The following is a 17,243-nucleotide window of genomic DNA, read 5'->3' on the forward strand; positions in this document are numbered from 1 at the left end:
AGTATTTGTAATACTAATAGGTACATGTAAGTTGTAACTAGGTTGACTGGTGTTTAGAACTGAAAACCAACTTTATTATTATTACAACATAGAACAATATAACAACAACAACAACAACAACAATAATAATACTGTTAATCATAATTTTATTTACTTTATAAACATTACATTCCAAATTTTAAATAATCATTAAATAACTTTTTTGGCAAAAATAATCAACTCGCGTTAACAATAACATCAGAAACGATACAACATTCTAAAAATAGAAATGACAAACTACTGTATGTCGATACTATTACTAGAAACAACAAGATTAAAAGAACAAACTACACTTTAACTTCAATATCACATGGTGATATATCTAGTACTAATACTAACTCTGGTAAATGGACATGCACAAGAATCCGAAATATGATATCCCGTATCGGATTTCTCGGAGGCATATTTACGTTATCTCCAGAGTAAGCAGTAGACTAGTACTCTAAAGTCTAACGGTCGCTAACTATACCGGCTTCATGCCTCAAAGGCATGCATATTTACCTCCTAACTAACGCTGTTTTGGACTCAGATTTACCGGCAGAATATCCCCTACATTTTAGATATCGGGCTAAGTCACTGTGGGTGTTATCGCCCACCACGGCCATGGGCAAAACTGCCCCTTTCACCTGATCTGGCGAGAGCTTCACCAAAACGTCAGCCATTTTGTTTTCAAATGTCGTCCCTAAACGTAGTCCAGCATGCAATGCGCGCCAAATGATGACGTCATCATGAATAGAGTCTATTGCTTGACTTAGTTCTCACTACTGAACCGGACATGGTTGGAAAGTTGGAAGTTATTGAACATTTTGGATCTAGTGATCACAATATTATTATTTTCGATGTTCCCTGTTTAATTGGTACCAGTTTGTGCAAGTAAATATGCTAGTCGTGATTACAATAGAGCAAACTTTCCTGCTATAAATTCTTATCTAAATGACTTCAAATGGAAACAAGACTTCGAAGGCAGATCAGCTGAGGAGTCACGGCAGATATTTAAATGTCGAATTGAAAGTTCAATCAGCATGTTTGTACCAATACGTCGGAGCGGATATGAGAGAAGAAAACCCAAGTGTATCCAAACGCAGTTCACTTCCATTATTGTTATAGGTTCCATCTCGTCCCCCGCTTCTGAGGCAGGTGGATGTTCACGAGCAAGGCGTAAAAAGTGTGAAATGTGGAGAAAGTATAAAAATAACAGGTCACAGTTAAATTATGATATATACAAAATAGCTTTGAATACTGCTACAAGAGAGGTAAATCGTTCTAAACGTGACTTTGAGAAGTATTTGGCTATGAATATTCGACAGGACTCGAAGTCTTTTTATTCGTACGTGAGGTCAAAATGTAAAACACAAAGCAAAGTTGGTCCGCTGAATGATGATAGTGGTAATCCAGTCAATGACGATAATGTTCAGGCAAATTTGTTGAACAATTTTTTCTCATCGGTCTTCACTAGCGAAAGGTCAGACGCTTTACCGCAGCCAAAACAGATGTTTTTCACCGGAGAGTTAAATGAGTTGGCCGATATTGAAATTAATTCTAAAGTCAAGTGTACGTAATATGCTTAGACTGCTGAAACCGGACAAAGCAGCTGGGGTGGAAATATCTTACCCATATGTGAAATTCGAGATGTTATTGTAGATCCACTGTGTCATATATTTAGAAAGTCGATTGACGAAGGAGATGTACCTATTATTGATTAGAGACGTGCAAATGTCACTCCATTGTTCAAAAAAGGGGACAAGGCCCTGTGTGGAAACTATCGTCCAGTGAGTTTGACATCTCAAATATTAAAAAGTTATACGTGACTCTATCGTTGATCATTTGGATAAATTCAAACTCATCAGAGACTCTCAACATGGCTTCATAAGTTGTCGTTCATGTGTCAGCAACCTACTAACCTTCCTAGAGTATGTAACGGATTCTGTCGATAAGGGGCACCCAGTAGTATATTTAGATTTCACCAAAGCTTTCGATAAGGTGCCGCATCAAAGACTCATAATTAAATTAAAGGCTCATGGAATATAAGTGGTAAGGTGTCAAGGTGTATTGAGACTTGGCTAAGGAACAGGGAGCAGCGATCGAGTTATTCTGAATGGAAATGCGTCGAAATGGAGCAGAGTTTTGAGTGGAGTTCCACAGGGGTCTGTGTTAGGTCCAGTTCTGTTCCTCATCATCTATATAAATGACATTGAGGAGAATATTATTAGCAAAGTTCTTAAGTTTGCAGATGATACAAAGTTAATTCGCAAACTTGTATCTGAAGACGATACTGAAGTGTTACAGAAAGACTTGAAAACCTTAGTTGATTGGTCTTGTGACTGGCAAATGCTATTCAACGTGAGTAAGTGTAAGGTCATGCATGTTGGTTACAATAATCCCAACTATCCATACACCATGAATGGTAGTAGATTGTCATCTGTAGAGTCTGAAACAGATCTAGGGGTTTTGATTCACAACTCACTGAAACCGAAACTGCATATCGCAGGGAAGGTAAATAAAGCAAATCGAGTACTTGGTACGGTAAAAAGAACATTCACCTGTAAAAATCGAAGGATATTCTATTGCCACTCTATAAATCGCTAATTCGTCCGCACCTTGACTATGCTTCCCCAGTGTGGTCCCCACATGCGAATAGGGATATTGTGTTATTTGGAAAAAAGTGCAGCGTCGGTTCACCAGGATGATTCCGCAGCTTGGTGGCTTGAATTAGGAGGACAGGTTACGCATATTGAAACTGACAACTTTAGAAACCAGACGGATTAGAGCTGATTTGCTGGAAGTGTATAAACTTTTCCATGGGCATACTCTCGTTGATCCAGTTGTGTTTTTCAACGTATCTACTTCGACAACAAGAGGACACAGTTTGAAATTATTTAAGGACAGATCCAGATTGGATATACGTAAATATTTTTTCAGTCAACGTGTCGTAGACATTTGGAACAGTTTACCAGAAAGGGTTATTGCTAATTCATCAGTTAATCATTTTAAAGCGTGTATTAATAACCATCTCAGAACAGTAAGGGGTCTTTCAAGCCTCAATGGCTTCCTACCCCCGCCATGTAAATTCACGGTAAATTCACGGTAAAAATTCATTAAGCCTCCGTACGAATTGGCAGTGTGGGTATTAGACTAGTGTACTGTAACTTCGGTCCGGGCATACGTGTATCAGAAAGGAAGATTGGACCGCGGACCACACGGAGGCCACCACGGCTGATGTCAGTCCAATTCAAGTGAGTACGTGTATTAGGGACCGGACAGAATTTACGGAGGGGGGGGGGGGCATGAAAAAATGGGAGGCTTGAAGGGGGGGGGGGCATGAAAATTCTCATGGTTTGAAAGGGGGGGGGCGCGAAATATTTTGTCATTGAAAAAAATTAATATGTTAGAAAATTTAGCATTGCATGAGATAGCACTTGATATCGCCTTTAATATTGAATGTCTACACTTTCATTTGTGTATTGAAATGGAAGTGTGTACGTTTGTATGTACCTATTTTAGTGAAGCATAAAAACACTACTCAAGATTAATTTGATACACCCTGAATTACTCTTATATACTCCAAGTTGTTCACACACACACACACACACACACACACACACATATGTATACATACATACATACATACATACATACATACATACATACATTTTAGCACTGTGGAAACAGGTCCAGTGTGTAATTACCATCAAGGATACATATATATATATATATATATATATATATATATATATATATATATATATATATATATATATGGTAATATACTAGCATAGGACCTGTAATTTATGTGATTAAAAAGTGACCTTTTGGTGAAAAATGTAATTACAAAAACGTCTGGCCAGATTAATTTAGATAGGTGTTTTATTTCTTTCCTTGACACTATTCTTGAGTTTCACTCTCAGACTCACTAGAGTCTGAAGATGTGAGGCAAGACTTGTCTTTCTTTCTATCTAAAACCAGTGAAATTAGACTATTTCCCTCCTCAGCATCATCAAATGCATCTATCTGTACTAAATATTGTAAAGCATTTAGATGTCTGCGTGGTGTTAAGTTTTTTTTCATCAGTGACTTTGCACTAACTTTGGTAGTTGCCTTCTGGCCGTATTTTCCTACCTTATCCACAAGTTGCTCACTAAAAACAGTTAACAACAGTCTTTTTGCTTGACTAATTGTTCTTTTCTCTTTCCTTCTTCTTACTTTTATTTTATTTTCCTTCTTTCTCCTTGTCTTCCTGTGTCGTTCGCTAACAACAACTTCATTCTGTGGGAATCTTCTTGCAATGATGTCACTTGTATGAGAAACATCATTTTGTTTTGCTTTCACTAAACCAAGCCAATGTTTCAGAGTATCAAGTTTACCTGTTATATTGTTATATATATATTTGTTTTCACTACCAGCAAATGGCAGCTCACTGTGATTGTCATCAAACAGTTCCCTTCTCCTGTTTTCTAAAAGATCATGTAGTTCTTCTAGACTTTTAATCAAATGCCTTGGTATTAAGTGATGACTACTTATGGTGTCTAGTTGGGAAATAAACAAGATTGTTAGTATGATGAACATGTATGGTCAAAATGTTTTATTTTGTTTTGTTTTCTAAAAAACTTCCTCTACAACTACTAAGTTGTTTGGGCTGAAATAGTAACATAATAGTAGTACCAAAAGAAATATTACAGTTGTGCTACAGTAACAAAAAAAATGTACTCTTTTTAGTTATTGTAGGGGGCAGGATATTGTGCACTTTTTTTCTTTTTTTTGGGGGGGGGGGCATGAAAGTTTTATACTTTTGAAAGGGGGGCTGTGAAATTTTGGTCACAGTGGAGGGGGGGGGGCAGGAAAAAAGCGATTTGCAAACCTGCCACCTGCGTATTGCATGTAAAATTATTTTGAAAATTCGTCTACGTACGTATACATGACTGTATGTACTGACGTAATTATCGATGGGACATGTGGGAAGGTTGCACCCTGGTCCCCCATTTGCGTGTTAGTGAATACACGTAAATACCATATGGTGTACGTCATCTCAGGCCACAACGAAGTTAATGGGCTGAGACGTCATGTACATACATCCATGCTAAACTAGTCCGAGGGTCATGTCAGTAATCTAGATCCGTGCAACGTCTCCAAGCAGGACTAGCTATATACAAACACTTTACATCCATGCATTTTTTGAAGGAAAAATTCTTTGATTGTAAGTATGTCAGCGTTCATGTATATTTTGTATAAAAGAGAAATCAATCAAATAGCGCCATGACGTAGCTAAAGTAGATACTACTTCACCACCTGGGCTGTGGGTGGTATGTGGTCACGAACGCTAGTAGGGATCGACTCAGGGATCGAAGCGTACAATCATGGCAGTATAACCCACTTCCATGGTACAATGTATCAAGTTATACATGATGCTGTCAGAGTACTTGTGAGTGGTTGAGATTAATTTTCCGTTGGGTTTCTATTTTATTCAATCGACATGGACCCTTGAAGTTGAACAATGTATGATATGTTGAATGAAGTTTGTCAGGCGCGCTATTGATAGCACTGTAGCCACGCCCACCCCAGTTAACTTTGCTACCTCCGAGCTCCATGATCCTGACAAAACCTTAGTTTAAAAACATAAGCTTATTGTTCTGAGTGCCCCGGCCGACTCCACTCTTGCGAATCAGTGCCCTATTTTCGGGCCTATTTTAACCTATTCCAAAGTTTACAAAGGGGTTTTATACATTTTCTCCTCACTTGGTGGGTTTATTGCTGCGGGTGCAAGCACTATATCTAGCTAATACATTAACTCCAGTTTATTCAGTTTACTAAAGTTTACTTTGACAATTGTATTCACTTTTTCTTATAGGTGTGTACTGGTTACTTCAAAATACACAATGGTGTTACAAAACCTTGTCAAAATCAAAATTACCTTGATATTTACCTGTCTGACAGCTTGTTGTCATGCCAACATCTATGAAGTAGCTCGATTTGATGACATCAATTCCATTGGTTTCAACCACTTGACAGTAAATCACTCTGGTGATGTGTACATTGGAGGTGTAAATAATATCTATAAACTGACTAGTGATTTGAAGTTAGAACACAATGTATCTACAGGACCAGTAGAGGACCCAGATGAAGGATGGATTGACAATTATAACAAGATACTGTCTATCAACAGAGATGATAACAACATAGTGACTTGTGGTAGTGACCAAGGTTACTGTCAACTACGGAATCTTGAAGACTTATCCATATATGTAGATAATAATGGTGTATCAGTAGCATCATCTAGAGCTGAAGACAGTACTGTAGGGTTTGTAGCACCTGGTTATGGTGATAAACGTATGATGTATGTGGGAGTAACAAGGACTCCAGAAACATATAGTGACCCAGCTGTAAGTTTAAGACAAATAACAGAGTCCAATCCATTTATTATAGCCAGTGATGGAAGATGGCACACATTGATAAGTAGACAAAGTGGTTATCTTTCATTTATCACTCATTATATGTCAGGATTCAGTTATCATGGTTACAGCTACTTCCTAATCACACAAAGACAAGATCCAGATGATGTGAACTCAGACTTCATATCAAGAATAACCAGAGTGTGTCAACAGGAGAATGCTAACACATTTGACTCATACACTGAAGTAACACTAGTATGTCGTGGCAGTGATGGCAGCATATACAATCTGATACAAGCAGCTCATGTTATCAGACCAGCAACTGATATAACCAGAAAACTAGGATTGTCTGATGGAGAAGAAGTACTGTTTGCTGTATTTGCTAAACAAGAGACAGTCACCAACTATAAACCAGTACCAAGTCATCAGTCAGCAGTGTGTATGTACAGAATGAATGACATAGAACAAGGATTCAGTGATGCTATTAAAGGATGTATCAGAGGAAATCCCTCCTATACATTGGAAATAATGACAGGAGCTACTTGTGACCCAGCAATATCAATAACTGTAAGTTATTCATTTATTAATGCTAAGTATAGCACCTTTGATAGAGATGTACAGATCATCATCAAAAATAAAGGAGTTGAATATGTAAAGTTACATGCAATATGATAAATTTGCATTAAAGGATGTATGACTTAAGGACAAAACTATGGATTGAAACTGATGATGGGGGGGTTACTTGTTTATCATTACCAATAACAGTAAGTACAAGTGCTAGCTGATGTGTGTGTTTGATGCCCCAAATTGTTAGTGCTACTTGTGACCAAGTACTACCAATAACTGTGTTTTTCATTTATTAATTATAGTGTAGCACCATTTGATGGAAGGGGGGGGGGGGGGGGCTATTGTTTGTCGTAATCATCAGTAACAGTTATGATTACAGTTCAAGTGCTTGATAAGCATGATTGTATTGCGACAACAAAAAAGAGGAGGGTCATAATTATTTAATTGTCACTACACACTGCAAATATACAAATAGACCACATTATTATTATTAGACTTTATTTAAACTCGATAGACTGTTGAGCCAAATTAAAGGCTCTTCTCACACAGTGTCGAGATAAAAATATACAATATATACATTAAAAATACAAAACCATTAAAACAAATACAAGGGTGAGTAAAATGGCAAAAGCCAGAAGAACAGCCAGGCGACTACTAAACTAACTGTTTTCTAAAAGATGACATTTACATTTACGTTTAAAAGACTGAAGAGTGGAGCATGATTTGATATCAATACTTAAATCATTCCAGGTTTTAACACCATTATATAAAAAACTCTTCCTAAAAAACTGCGTTCTATGTTTTGGGATGTAAAGTTCATCTCTGTCTGCTGCACGTGTGTTACGAGTGTGCACTTCTCGAATGCCTCTAAAATCATTCAGATAATTTGGAGCCAGGCTATTCTGGACTTTGTACATTAAAACAGCTTCATTGTAAATGATACATTTTCTGAAAGGAAGCCATTGAAGAGATTCAAATAAAACAGTACTAGGTGTATTAAAATTAGTGTCTAAAAGCACTCTTGCAACAGCTTTCTGAAGTCTTTCAATGCGGAGTAAAAGCGTGTTTGAACAATGACCCCATATGTTAGAACAGTAGTCAAAGTGGGGTAGTATAAAACAATTGTAAAAAGTAATCTTTGCTCTCTGATTTAAAAAAGTTCTAATACGTTTAAGTTGATGAAGTTTAAAAGCAACTTTACTTATACATACAGTGTTCACTTGTTTTTCCCAAGTCAGTGTATCATCAATATTTACACCTAAAAGCTTTTCATTTGAGATACATTCTAGCTTGGTACTGCCACATGTAACATTGATACAGTTATTCGTCCTCACTTTTTTCTGCGATGTTCCTATAACCATCACCTTGGTTTTCTGCAAATTTAGGCACATGTTACTACCTTCACACCATTGTGTGATTAAATTTACATCATGGTTGAGTCGGGTTTCAATTTCAGAAACATTAGGACTAATAGCCTGTGCTGCGGTATCGTCAGCGTACATGTACATATCTGTTCTTTCAGAAATTAGAGGGAGGTCGTTGATGAAGAGTAGAAAAAACAACGGCCCTAAAATCGATCCCTGTGGCACGCCAACACAAACATTAAGGGGGTCGCTCAGGATTCCGTTAAACGATATAGATTGTGACCTATTCTGTAAGTAGGATTTAAAGAAGAGCAAAGTCTTCTCCGAACAGCCGTACATTTTCAACTTCCGTAATAAAATATCATGGTTGACGAGATCAAAAGCCTTACGGAAATCTAGGAGTAAGACACCTATTAAGTTTCCTCTAGCTATACCTTGATACCAGGAGTTAGTTATATTTGTGAGGGCTGTTTGACATGAGTGAAACTTACGGAAACCAGATTGATTGTTTGATAACAAGTTATGGGAAGTCAAAAAGTTATAAAAATGCATATGGACATGTCTTTCTAATATCTTAGACAGAATTGGCAAGACTGAAATCGGTCTGTAGTTTGAGATGTTATCTCTCAACCCTTTTTTGAACAATGGTGTTACCTTAGCCGATTTCCACTGATCAGGAAATGACCCGGATGTGATTGCGAAATTGAACAAAGTCGTGAGACTTGGTGTGATTTGTCTTGCGCCAATCTTCAAAAACTTTGCACTGATATCATCTAAACCAGTTGACTTTTTGCATTCAAGATTCTGTAAAAACTGTAAAATTTCCGATTCATGTAACTGGGGTATGTCGAATTTGGTATCATCTGACAGATTGTTTGATATAAAATCCCTTAATTTGTCAGTAATACCATCACTATTATGATTTGCTTCTTTGATATATTCGACATTTACTATATTTCTGTTACTGTTAACATTAAATAGTTGTGGTACATCAATAAGTTTAAGTAATATAAAGATTGATTGCAGTAAACTTATAAACAATGAAAATAATTATGGTTATGTAAATATCATCTGCAATGTATACAGTTATTTAGGTCCTTCGGTAGGATAACCAATTTAGCAATTTATTTTCCAGACATTAATAATACTGTAGTTGCCATGTCAGCCTCTTGTCTCCTCATACATGTATTTTCAAGAGCATAAAAATTGTAGAGGGACTATAAGGTGATCGAGTTCAAAATGTTTGTGAATATTACAGGATCCTAGTCCATATGAGTGTTATACCAGTGACCTATACATATATGCCAATGGTGTTGATCCTGTAGTAAATGAAGCTCTTCTTGAGTACAGTGACATATTAACATTAACATCTATTGCCATGACAACAGTGGAACAGCATACCATTGGAATTATTGGAACTTACACTAGACAGATACAGAAGGTAACCTCTTGATTTCATTATATAATTTAGCTTGTGTTTAAGTTGTTTGTTTCAGTATAATGTAGATGCTGTGACTCTTAATTGATAACATATTTGCACCTTGAAAATAACGATCTGAAGTTTTTGTGTTAATTTGGTCAAAAAAAAGTCAAATCCATTCTGAGTTAAAATCAATTAAAGAAACTGCAGGTGCACTGGACTATTTTTTATTAATGTAGCACTGATGTCAAAAATTAAGCTGCTGATCTGTGTTAATGCTATTGGAAAATACAAAATTGCCAATTTCCTTGACAACAATTCAAGATGGCAAATCCCCCAATTCTTTACATCATTTCAAAAGGACCTGCTGTAGTGCAGGAACAAACTTTCATATGACAATTAAAAGTTTGGATTTTAAGAAGTTTGATTTTCAGTATAGGTTCCTGAGGCACAAGGCTTGATATTCATGGAGTAATGTGACCATTATATTGACCAGCATAAAAACCCAAAAGACACTTTTTACACGTAAATTAATATTCTAACACAATAAATAACAAAAATTTTCACATTGTAAGATATTTATATGTCAGATTATTTTGATTTGAAATTGACAGTAGTTACATTTTAAATAAATCACAAGTCTGTAATATGCTTTTCATACACAAGATACAGTGCACACTATATACTGAATGTATTGGTTTTTATTTAGCACAACTAAAACTTGGATACTAATGCTATAAGGCATGGAAAAGTATCCGTCCATGTGTTTATGTGTGTGTGTGTGTGTGTGTGTGTGTGTGTGTGTGTGTGTTTGCATGCATGTATGATGCGCACGCGTGTCTGTGTCTGTGGACAAATTAAATAAGAAAATGCTGGGCCGAAGCCAGTGCAACTTAATGGGGATGTTTAACTTTGGCTGACAGTGAAATTGTTCAAATCAAAATGATCAATACACCCCAAGTATGAGATTTTGAAAATGTGGTTTATGATAAAATTGCCCACGTTGTCAGGCAAGTCTAGAACTTTATTATATTATTTTATTTGATGTAATGAAACCATTAACAACTTTAATAATAATAAAGAATAATAAATAGATTTATAAAGCACCTAGTATCCATCAATGATGCTCACTGGCACTTTACAATAGAAACTGTTACAGATAAACAGGGTGCACTAGAGTGCCATTGGTATATTAAAGGTTCAGTGATATTAGGGGTAAACCATTTGATGTTATTTTTTTTTTTGGGGGGGGGGGACTGGAGGATTTTATTTCATTTTATTTTTGACATTGAATTTTCTCATAACAGGAGACATACATGATGAATGTAGTTTATTTCAAAAGTAAGAGGTAACAATGAACACAGCTTTAATATTTCAACAGTAGACAGTAAAAGTTGAATAGAAGTTTGAGGGAGCCAAGTGGGGGAGGGTACGCCCCTCCAGTCCCTGGAGATTTTTTAAATTCAAGGACTAAAATAATGCTGTCTGGTGGTATTTGAATATGTTGAGGTAGTAATAATAGGTAAACTTTGAGTCAAAATACAAGAGAGCAGTGTGGGGATGGGTACGGGAGGAGGGGTGCCCCGCTCCCATTCCTAGAAATCTCTTGAATTTAAGGACCAAAAGAGTGCTATCTGGTGTTATTTTAACATGTCAAGGTGATAACAATACCCTTTCCTGATCACAATTGAAATTTGAATTCAGAAAACAATCCTAAAACGGTACATTGTTGCATGCCATACCATTTAAAATTATTTTATCATTATGACAAATTACAGGATTCATTCAAGGTACAAATCATAAGGTCAGTATTCTTTTTTTTCTTTTTTATTTAATAACAGTTTTATTTGGCTCATTACAAAGATACACTCTTTTCATGGATGGAAATTTTTTTACATTTTGTATTCGGAAATGTTATCAATATCAGAAACTGTCCCCATTTCTTAATTTGTGCATTTAATTTACTAACCGCAATATGAAACTCTACACTCTGAATATTTTGCAAGTATTTTTTAAAAGGTCAATATTATAATAGTAATTTAATTTGATGGTAGTGCTTCAGGTTGTTTCAGCATTTGCCTATGTACAGTTAGTATAAAGCTATTACAGGAAACTTTAAAAATGTAGGTGCTGCCTATGGAGGCGCCAGTGCTAGAAACACATATACCTGGGAATTTGACATTTGTAGTTAGTTTCTGAACTTCCAGTACATCAATAAAAGTTTTAGCTCATACCCAGGAAACAAATATTTTTCTGTCTTTAGTTGGTCAGCATATTCTTTTTCCTACGTTTAGCTTTTGATAATTTTTTTTCTTCTCAACAATCCTCCACCCACCCCCCACCCTTGAAATGAAATAGGCATGTCTGTCTGTCCCTGTAAAAAAAACCCTCAAAAACTACCAAATGGGTATTAAGTATAGATAAACATCAAGTAAAGAAAGATCAGTGAGATGTGTGGTTTACAATTATAATTAATGTGACGATTGTGACATAATGGTGAAAGACTTCATCAGGGGTCCTGTCAAGGTTATTACGGCCCATCTCAATATTCAATTTCATGTATAATACTATAGCTAGTGAAGGCATGCCTTAAAGTGTTTTCAATATTACATGTATATCTTGTATTAGTCTGATGTTTAACATCAGTCATTATAATTTCCTTCCTCTTTAGGTACACTTTACATCAGCAACTACAGCTAATGTTTATGAGAACATAACACTACTGGATGATTCTTCAGCTGTTCTTCCTGATATGATGTTTTCTCAACCAGTACAGGATCATGTGTATGTGCTAACTGAACAACAGGTGAAGTAACAGTACTGACTACTTCACAATTAAATCTTGGATGCACTTGTGCAGCCAAACAGAGCCTATTATACTTAATATGCCATGTAAACTGAGATTTTCAAAGACCCACGGTCAGTGTAGAATATGTTTTAATATTAATGTGTTTCCAGTAAAGGGCAGATAAGGCTAATAGCTTTTTCAGTGAAAACATATGTGCGAAAGAAAAAATTAAGTCCTCATATAACCTGGCACTAATTGGGGATCTTTTGTTTGAAAGAGTTAATATAGTGTCAGTCATGTAGAGATGAAATTTTGATGATACTCAATATCTGCCAAAAGTCAGGATTTATTCCATCTTTTCTACAGTCAAGGACAGTCAAAGCATACTTAGAAAACTACCTAAGAAATTCCAAAAGAAAAACATGTTAATGAAGGAAAGCTAAGCTCATAAGTATGAACAAAAGATGTAACCTGACACATACATGTATTTTAATACATGTACATGATTATACAAATGAACTACCAACTATACCTATTAGACAGCTTAATTCAACAAAAAGGCATATTGCTTCATACAAACTCAAAACACCATATTTGTGAATGGCTATTTAATAATCCATACTGCTTTATATTAACACCTGCCAATGTATAATCACCTGATAAAATAAACAAGTGAAGACAGTAGTGAAATTATATAAGGAACACATGTATGATGACCTCACTGATTTACAGACTAGTTTACTCAATCTGTCTGTTATTTGACTGTCTTAGGTTCACAAACTGAAGGTACAGAAGTGCAGTCAATATACCACATGTGAAAGTTGCTTTTTATCTCAGGATCCATATTGTGGCTGGTGTACCTTGGAGAGAAGGTAGTCCACAGTTCTTGTTTTACTAGGCAAAAACTTTTCTGATTATTCAACTAATTTGGTGATTTGTAATTGGCTCCCCAAAAGGGGAACTATTATTGTAACAATTATGGGCTTCGCCTGCACATGTGTGCAAGCTAGCGACCAGTAACTTCATTATACATGTGCATGTGTCCTTCCAACCATCTATAATATATGTCATTTCTCAGATAAGTCAATTCCGATATTAATCAGATTACTTTGTTTTGTGACAATTGCAAATTTGACTCAATGACAGCCATATAATTTATCGTAAAAAATATTTATCAATATTTACTTTATAACTCAAAAGCTGTAATACATGGAGACTCCAATCAAGAGTCGACTACCCATATTTTCATGTGCAAGCTCACTTTTAAGATCTTGACCTTGACTTTCAGGATCAAATATCAAAATCAAGCCAGTTATTGAATATCACAGATATTTTATAGTATAATTTGTTTGTTATCATGTTCATTGGTAGTATAGAAGGAAACATTAAGCATCGATTCCGATGCTCATGTCACTTTTTACTAAATTGTGGCTGTATTTGTAGTATACAACCAATATTACAATGTATATTACTGCATAAGTCGTAAACTTAAACACTCAGACACTATTCAAGAGTCTAGCCCCATATCAGCAAATGCAGGCTATGTTGTAACTTGTAAGACATAAACCAGTCTTACATATATGACCTACATGTATGACCTACATGTAAGACCTTGTCCTTCAGGTTTGTCAGTTGTGTTTCATCAACCTCTGCACGTTTTTTTTTCATCAAATAGATGTTCTCTACTTAGTGAGTGCCAAAATGCAACTTCTCAATCAAGATGGCTGGATGTATTCCCAACAGATGCAGAATGTGTTAGCATTACCATGATAGTACCCACAGACAGCATGCCAGTTAATACAATAGAAAAGGTATGTGTATAGCTGTTTCAAGTGGTTTGTCCAAGTAAAATAAATTTCCTGTATGCTACGTACACTGTGATGTTAGATATTTTCTCATCTCATGAGCATACATGCTCAATGTACATGTAACATCACTAAGTACAGAAACTATAATGGTTATGGTTTAATCATGTATACCTTGTAACTGCATAGCCATTACACATTTTTACTCTGAACCTTTTTTTTTAAAACCTAATATATGTTTTATAGGATTGGATGAGGAGGGTGTAGTCTAGCTTCCCCCTCCTCTACATGCCAAAAGAGATGTGCAGCTCATACTGAAAAACAATTATTCATGTCAAATGTTTTTTTCTTCATGTGTCACCATGAATTACCAACTTACAGATTAATATAACAGTAGAAGAACTCCCAAATGAAACATCAGAGAATACATATCAGTGTGTATATGATGGTCAATACTATTATAATGCTATGAAGACAGGAAATCAACTGACTTGTGATACACCACCAGTCAACCAAAGACCACCTATTCCAGCAGGAGAAGGTAAATGAATTGTAACAGTTCAGATTTGATTATATTGTTATTTCTATGTGTAGTATTTTCAACAATTTATAAGTCTGACAGACCAGACCCAAGGTATAATATGATCAGTGATATTTTTATATTTTCAGGTTGCACCTTTTCACAAATCAAAGATGCTTAATTATGAACATAAATGTACTTAAAATAGTGTTGTAATATTAAAAACATTTGAAAATCTACAGTGCATACAATAACACTAAATGACCACAATTGATTTCATAGGTCATGACCTTATGCTGTGTAGTCACTGCCCTCAATTATCATTTCAGATCATGTGACAGTCCAACTTGCCATCAGAAGTACAGAGACAAATATCAACTTTGTTGACACATATTTCCATTTCTATAAGTGCTCTACACACAAAATGTAAGTAAAGTATCAAAAGATGTAAATAAGCTGCAGTGCAAGTCTGATTTTGTTTTTGGTAACTGATTTACACCAATTGTCTACATAACCTTCCTGTCAGACAGTATATGCATATAAACACATTTGTACACATTTTGAATCAACAGCATTTCTTAAGGAAATATATCTCAGAAAAAATGTATCAGTAACATAAGGAGCATGTGTCATGACGAGTTACTAGCCATGTAGTGAATAAACCATAAGTAGGATCAAAAGTATTTTCATGCTTAAAAATCTGGGGGGGGGGGGGGATTTGGAATCCTTTGACACATATTTTGAGAACTGCACAATGACATAGACGTGAAGTCAGGCCATTTCAATTTTACGAGCAAAAATAATTCTTTATTTATGAGCCAGTAACAAAATAAATCACAATGCATCTTGCATTTGTAAATATACACATTCATTTTATCAAGTGACGGTGTAAAGGTCTTTCAGACATTGTGAATAGGATTGTGACCTTAATGACCTTTCTCCTATTGTATATGGTATGTTTAAAAATAGATTTCCCTTGCAAAGTCATCTTATGCAAATTAGCTGTATGCATGTCTAATGTACATTATACCCATACCCAACCAGACAGGTATTCTGATGTCAATTTGAAAAACAAAGTATAAATGCATGTTTGTTTAGGTCTTGTGATCCTGACAAATACAAATATATGCACCCACTTTTGTTTGTTTCTAGCTGTACAGATTGTGTGACTAGTACTTGGGCGTGTGATTGGTGTATCTATGGCAACCGGTGTACACACGATAGTAATTTATGCTTACTAGGTGATTATGAATCAATTGTTGCTGGAGAAAATGTAAGTTAGTACATTTTTAAATTAATAGATAATTTCTTATAAAATAAGCCTGTAACAATGACATAAAAAAAAAACCAACATTACTCTGTGTTGCCCGAAGTTAATGGATAGCTATACTGAATACCTAGCTAATGAGTTGTAGACAATTAAGTTAATATTCTGTTTAGTGTGGACATAAAATAAATAAGATGCTGATCAGAAACAAAGATGTAGAGCTATCTTTTTAAGTTGGGCTTAGCTATAGTCATGTACTTGCTGAAGAAATGTCATCAAGACAAATCCTACTTGAAAAACCAATGTGAAACAATATATGCCAAGCCTTATTTTGTAGCTCAATAAATTGTAAAATATTAATAAAAATGTTTTAAAATGTTTGTTATTGTACGTACAATAACACTTTTTACACATATTTCAGCATTTCACTGTATATTGAGTTACAATCACAGACTTGGTCAATTGTTGTTTCACGTTGATTTTTTCAAGTAGAAAGCCATGATAAAATTATTTTATAAATTAAAAATGCAAAATAAATATCAAATTCCCATCTATGTGGCCACTTTAAAGATGACTTCATACAGTTTTTGGTGATAATTTTTGCAATTGTAAAAGCACCTGTTACTTTATACTTACTGAAGTACTTTTAGTATTATCATAACTTAATGTTATTGGTAGATCTCAAACCTGGTATTGTAAATGGATCAATGGCATAATTAAGTTAATGCTCACTATATGCCATCAATCACACCAGCAATAGAAGACTATAATTTGTAACTGCCTTTGAAGGTATATATACACATTAAAACTAACATTACAATGGCATAGTTTGATCAATCACCTAAGTGCAATGCTTATATACAGCTTGTGCCACTTGCCAAAGAGTGTAACAAATACATTTTCTCCTTCAGAACATATTTTCATCCTCAGAGAGAAAAGGACAAGAGTTTTGCCCCCAGCTAATGGAACAAGATGACGAGATTTTGATACCAGTTGGTACACCTAGAGAATTCCTTTTAAATGCAAATGTATCAAATCTGCCAAAACAGGTATCACTGTGGCTTTGAATACCATATCTTTATAAAAAAAA

General features: G+C 35.3%; 1 protein-coding gene across 1 annotated transcript in view; it reads left to right on the forward strand.

The window, feature by feature from the left end:
* Nucleotides 1–3,231: 3,231 nt before the first annotated feature.
* LOC144453682 (plexin-B-like) overlaps nucleotides 3,232–17,243 on the forward strand; it is a 30,392-nt gene continuing 16,380 nt past the window's right edge. Inside the window, exons 1-10 of the mRNA XM_078145016.1 lie at nucleotides 3,232–3,272; nucleotides 5,882–6,989; nucleotides 9,612–9,794; nucleotides 12,445–12,579; nucleotides 13,333–13,433; nucleotides 14,237–14,372; nucleotides 14,748–14,907; nucleotides 15,216–15,312; nucleotides 16,039–16,159; nucleotides 17,065–17,202. Of these exons, the coding sequence (XP_078001142.1) occupies nucleotides 3,256–3,272; nucleotides 5,882–6,989; nucleotides 9,612–9,794; nucleotides 12,445–12,579; nucleotides 13,333–13,433; nucleotides 14,237–14,372; nucleotides 14,748–14,907; nucleotides 15,216–15,312; nucleotides 16,039–16,159; nucleotides 17,065–17,202 (2,196 nt within the window). The 5' untranslated portion in view covers nucleotides 3,232–3,255. The remainder of the gene's footprint in view (nucleotides 3,273–5,881; nucleotides 6,990–9,611; nucleotides 9,795–12,444; nucleotides 12,580–13,332; nucleotides 13,434–14,236; nucleotides 14,373–14,747; nucleotides 14,908–15,215; nucleotides 15,313–16,038; nucleotides 16,160–17,064; nucleotides 17,203–17,243) is intronic.

Source organism: Glandiceps talaboti, chromosome 1 (assembly GCF_964340395.1).
Source record: "Glandiceps talaboti chromosome 1, keGlaTala1.1, whole genome shotgun sequence".
NCBI lineage: Eukaryota > Metazoa > Hemichordata > Enteropneusta > Spengelidae > Glandiceps > Glandiceps talaboti.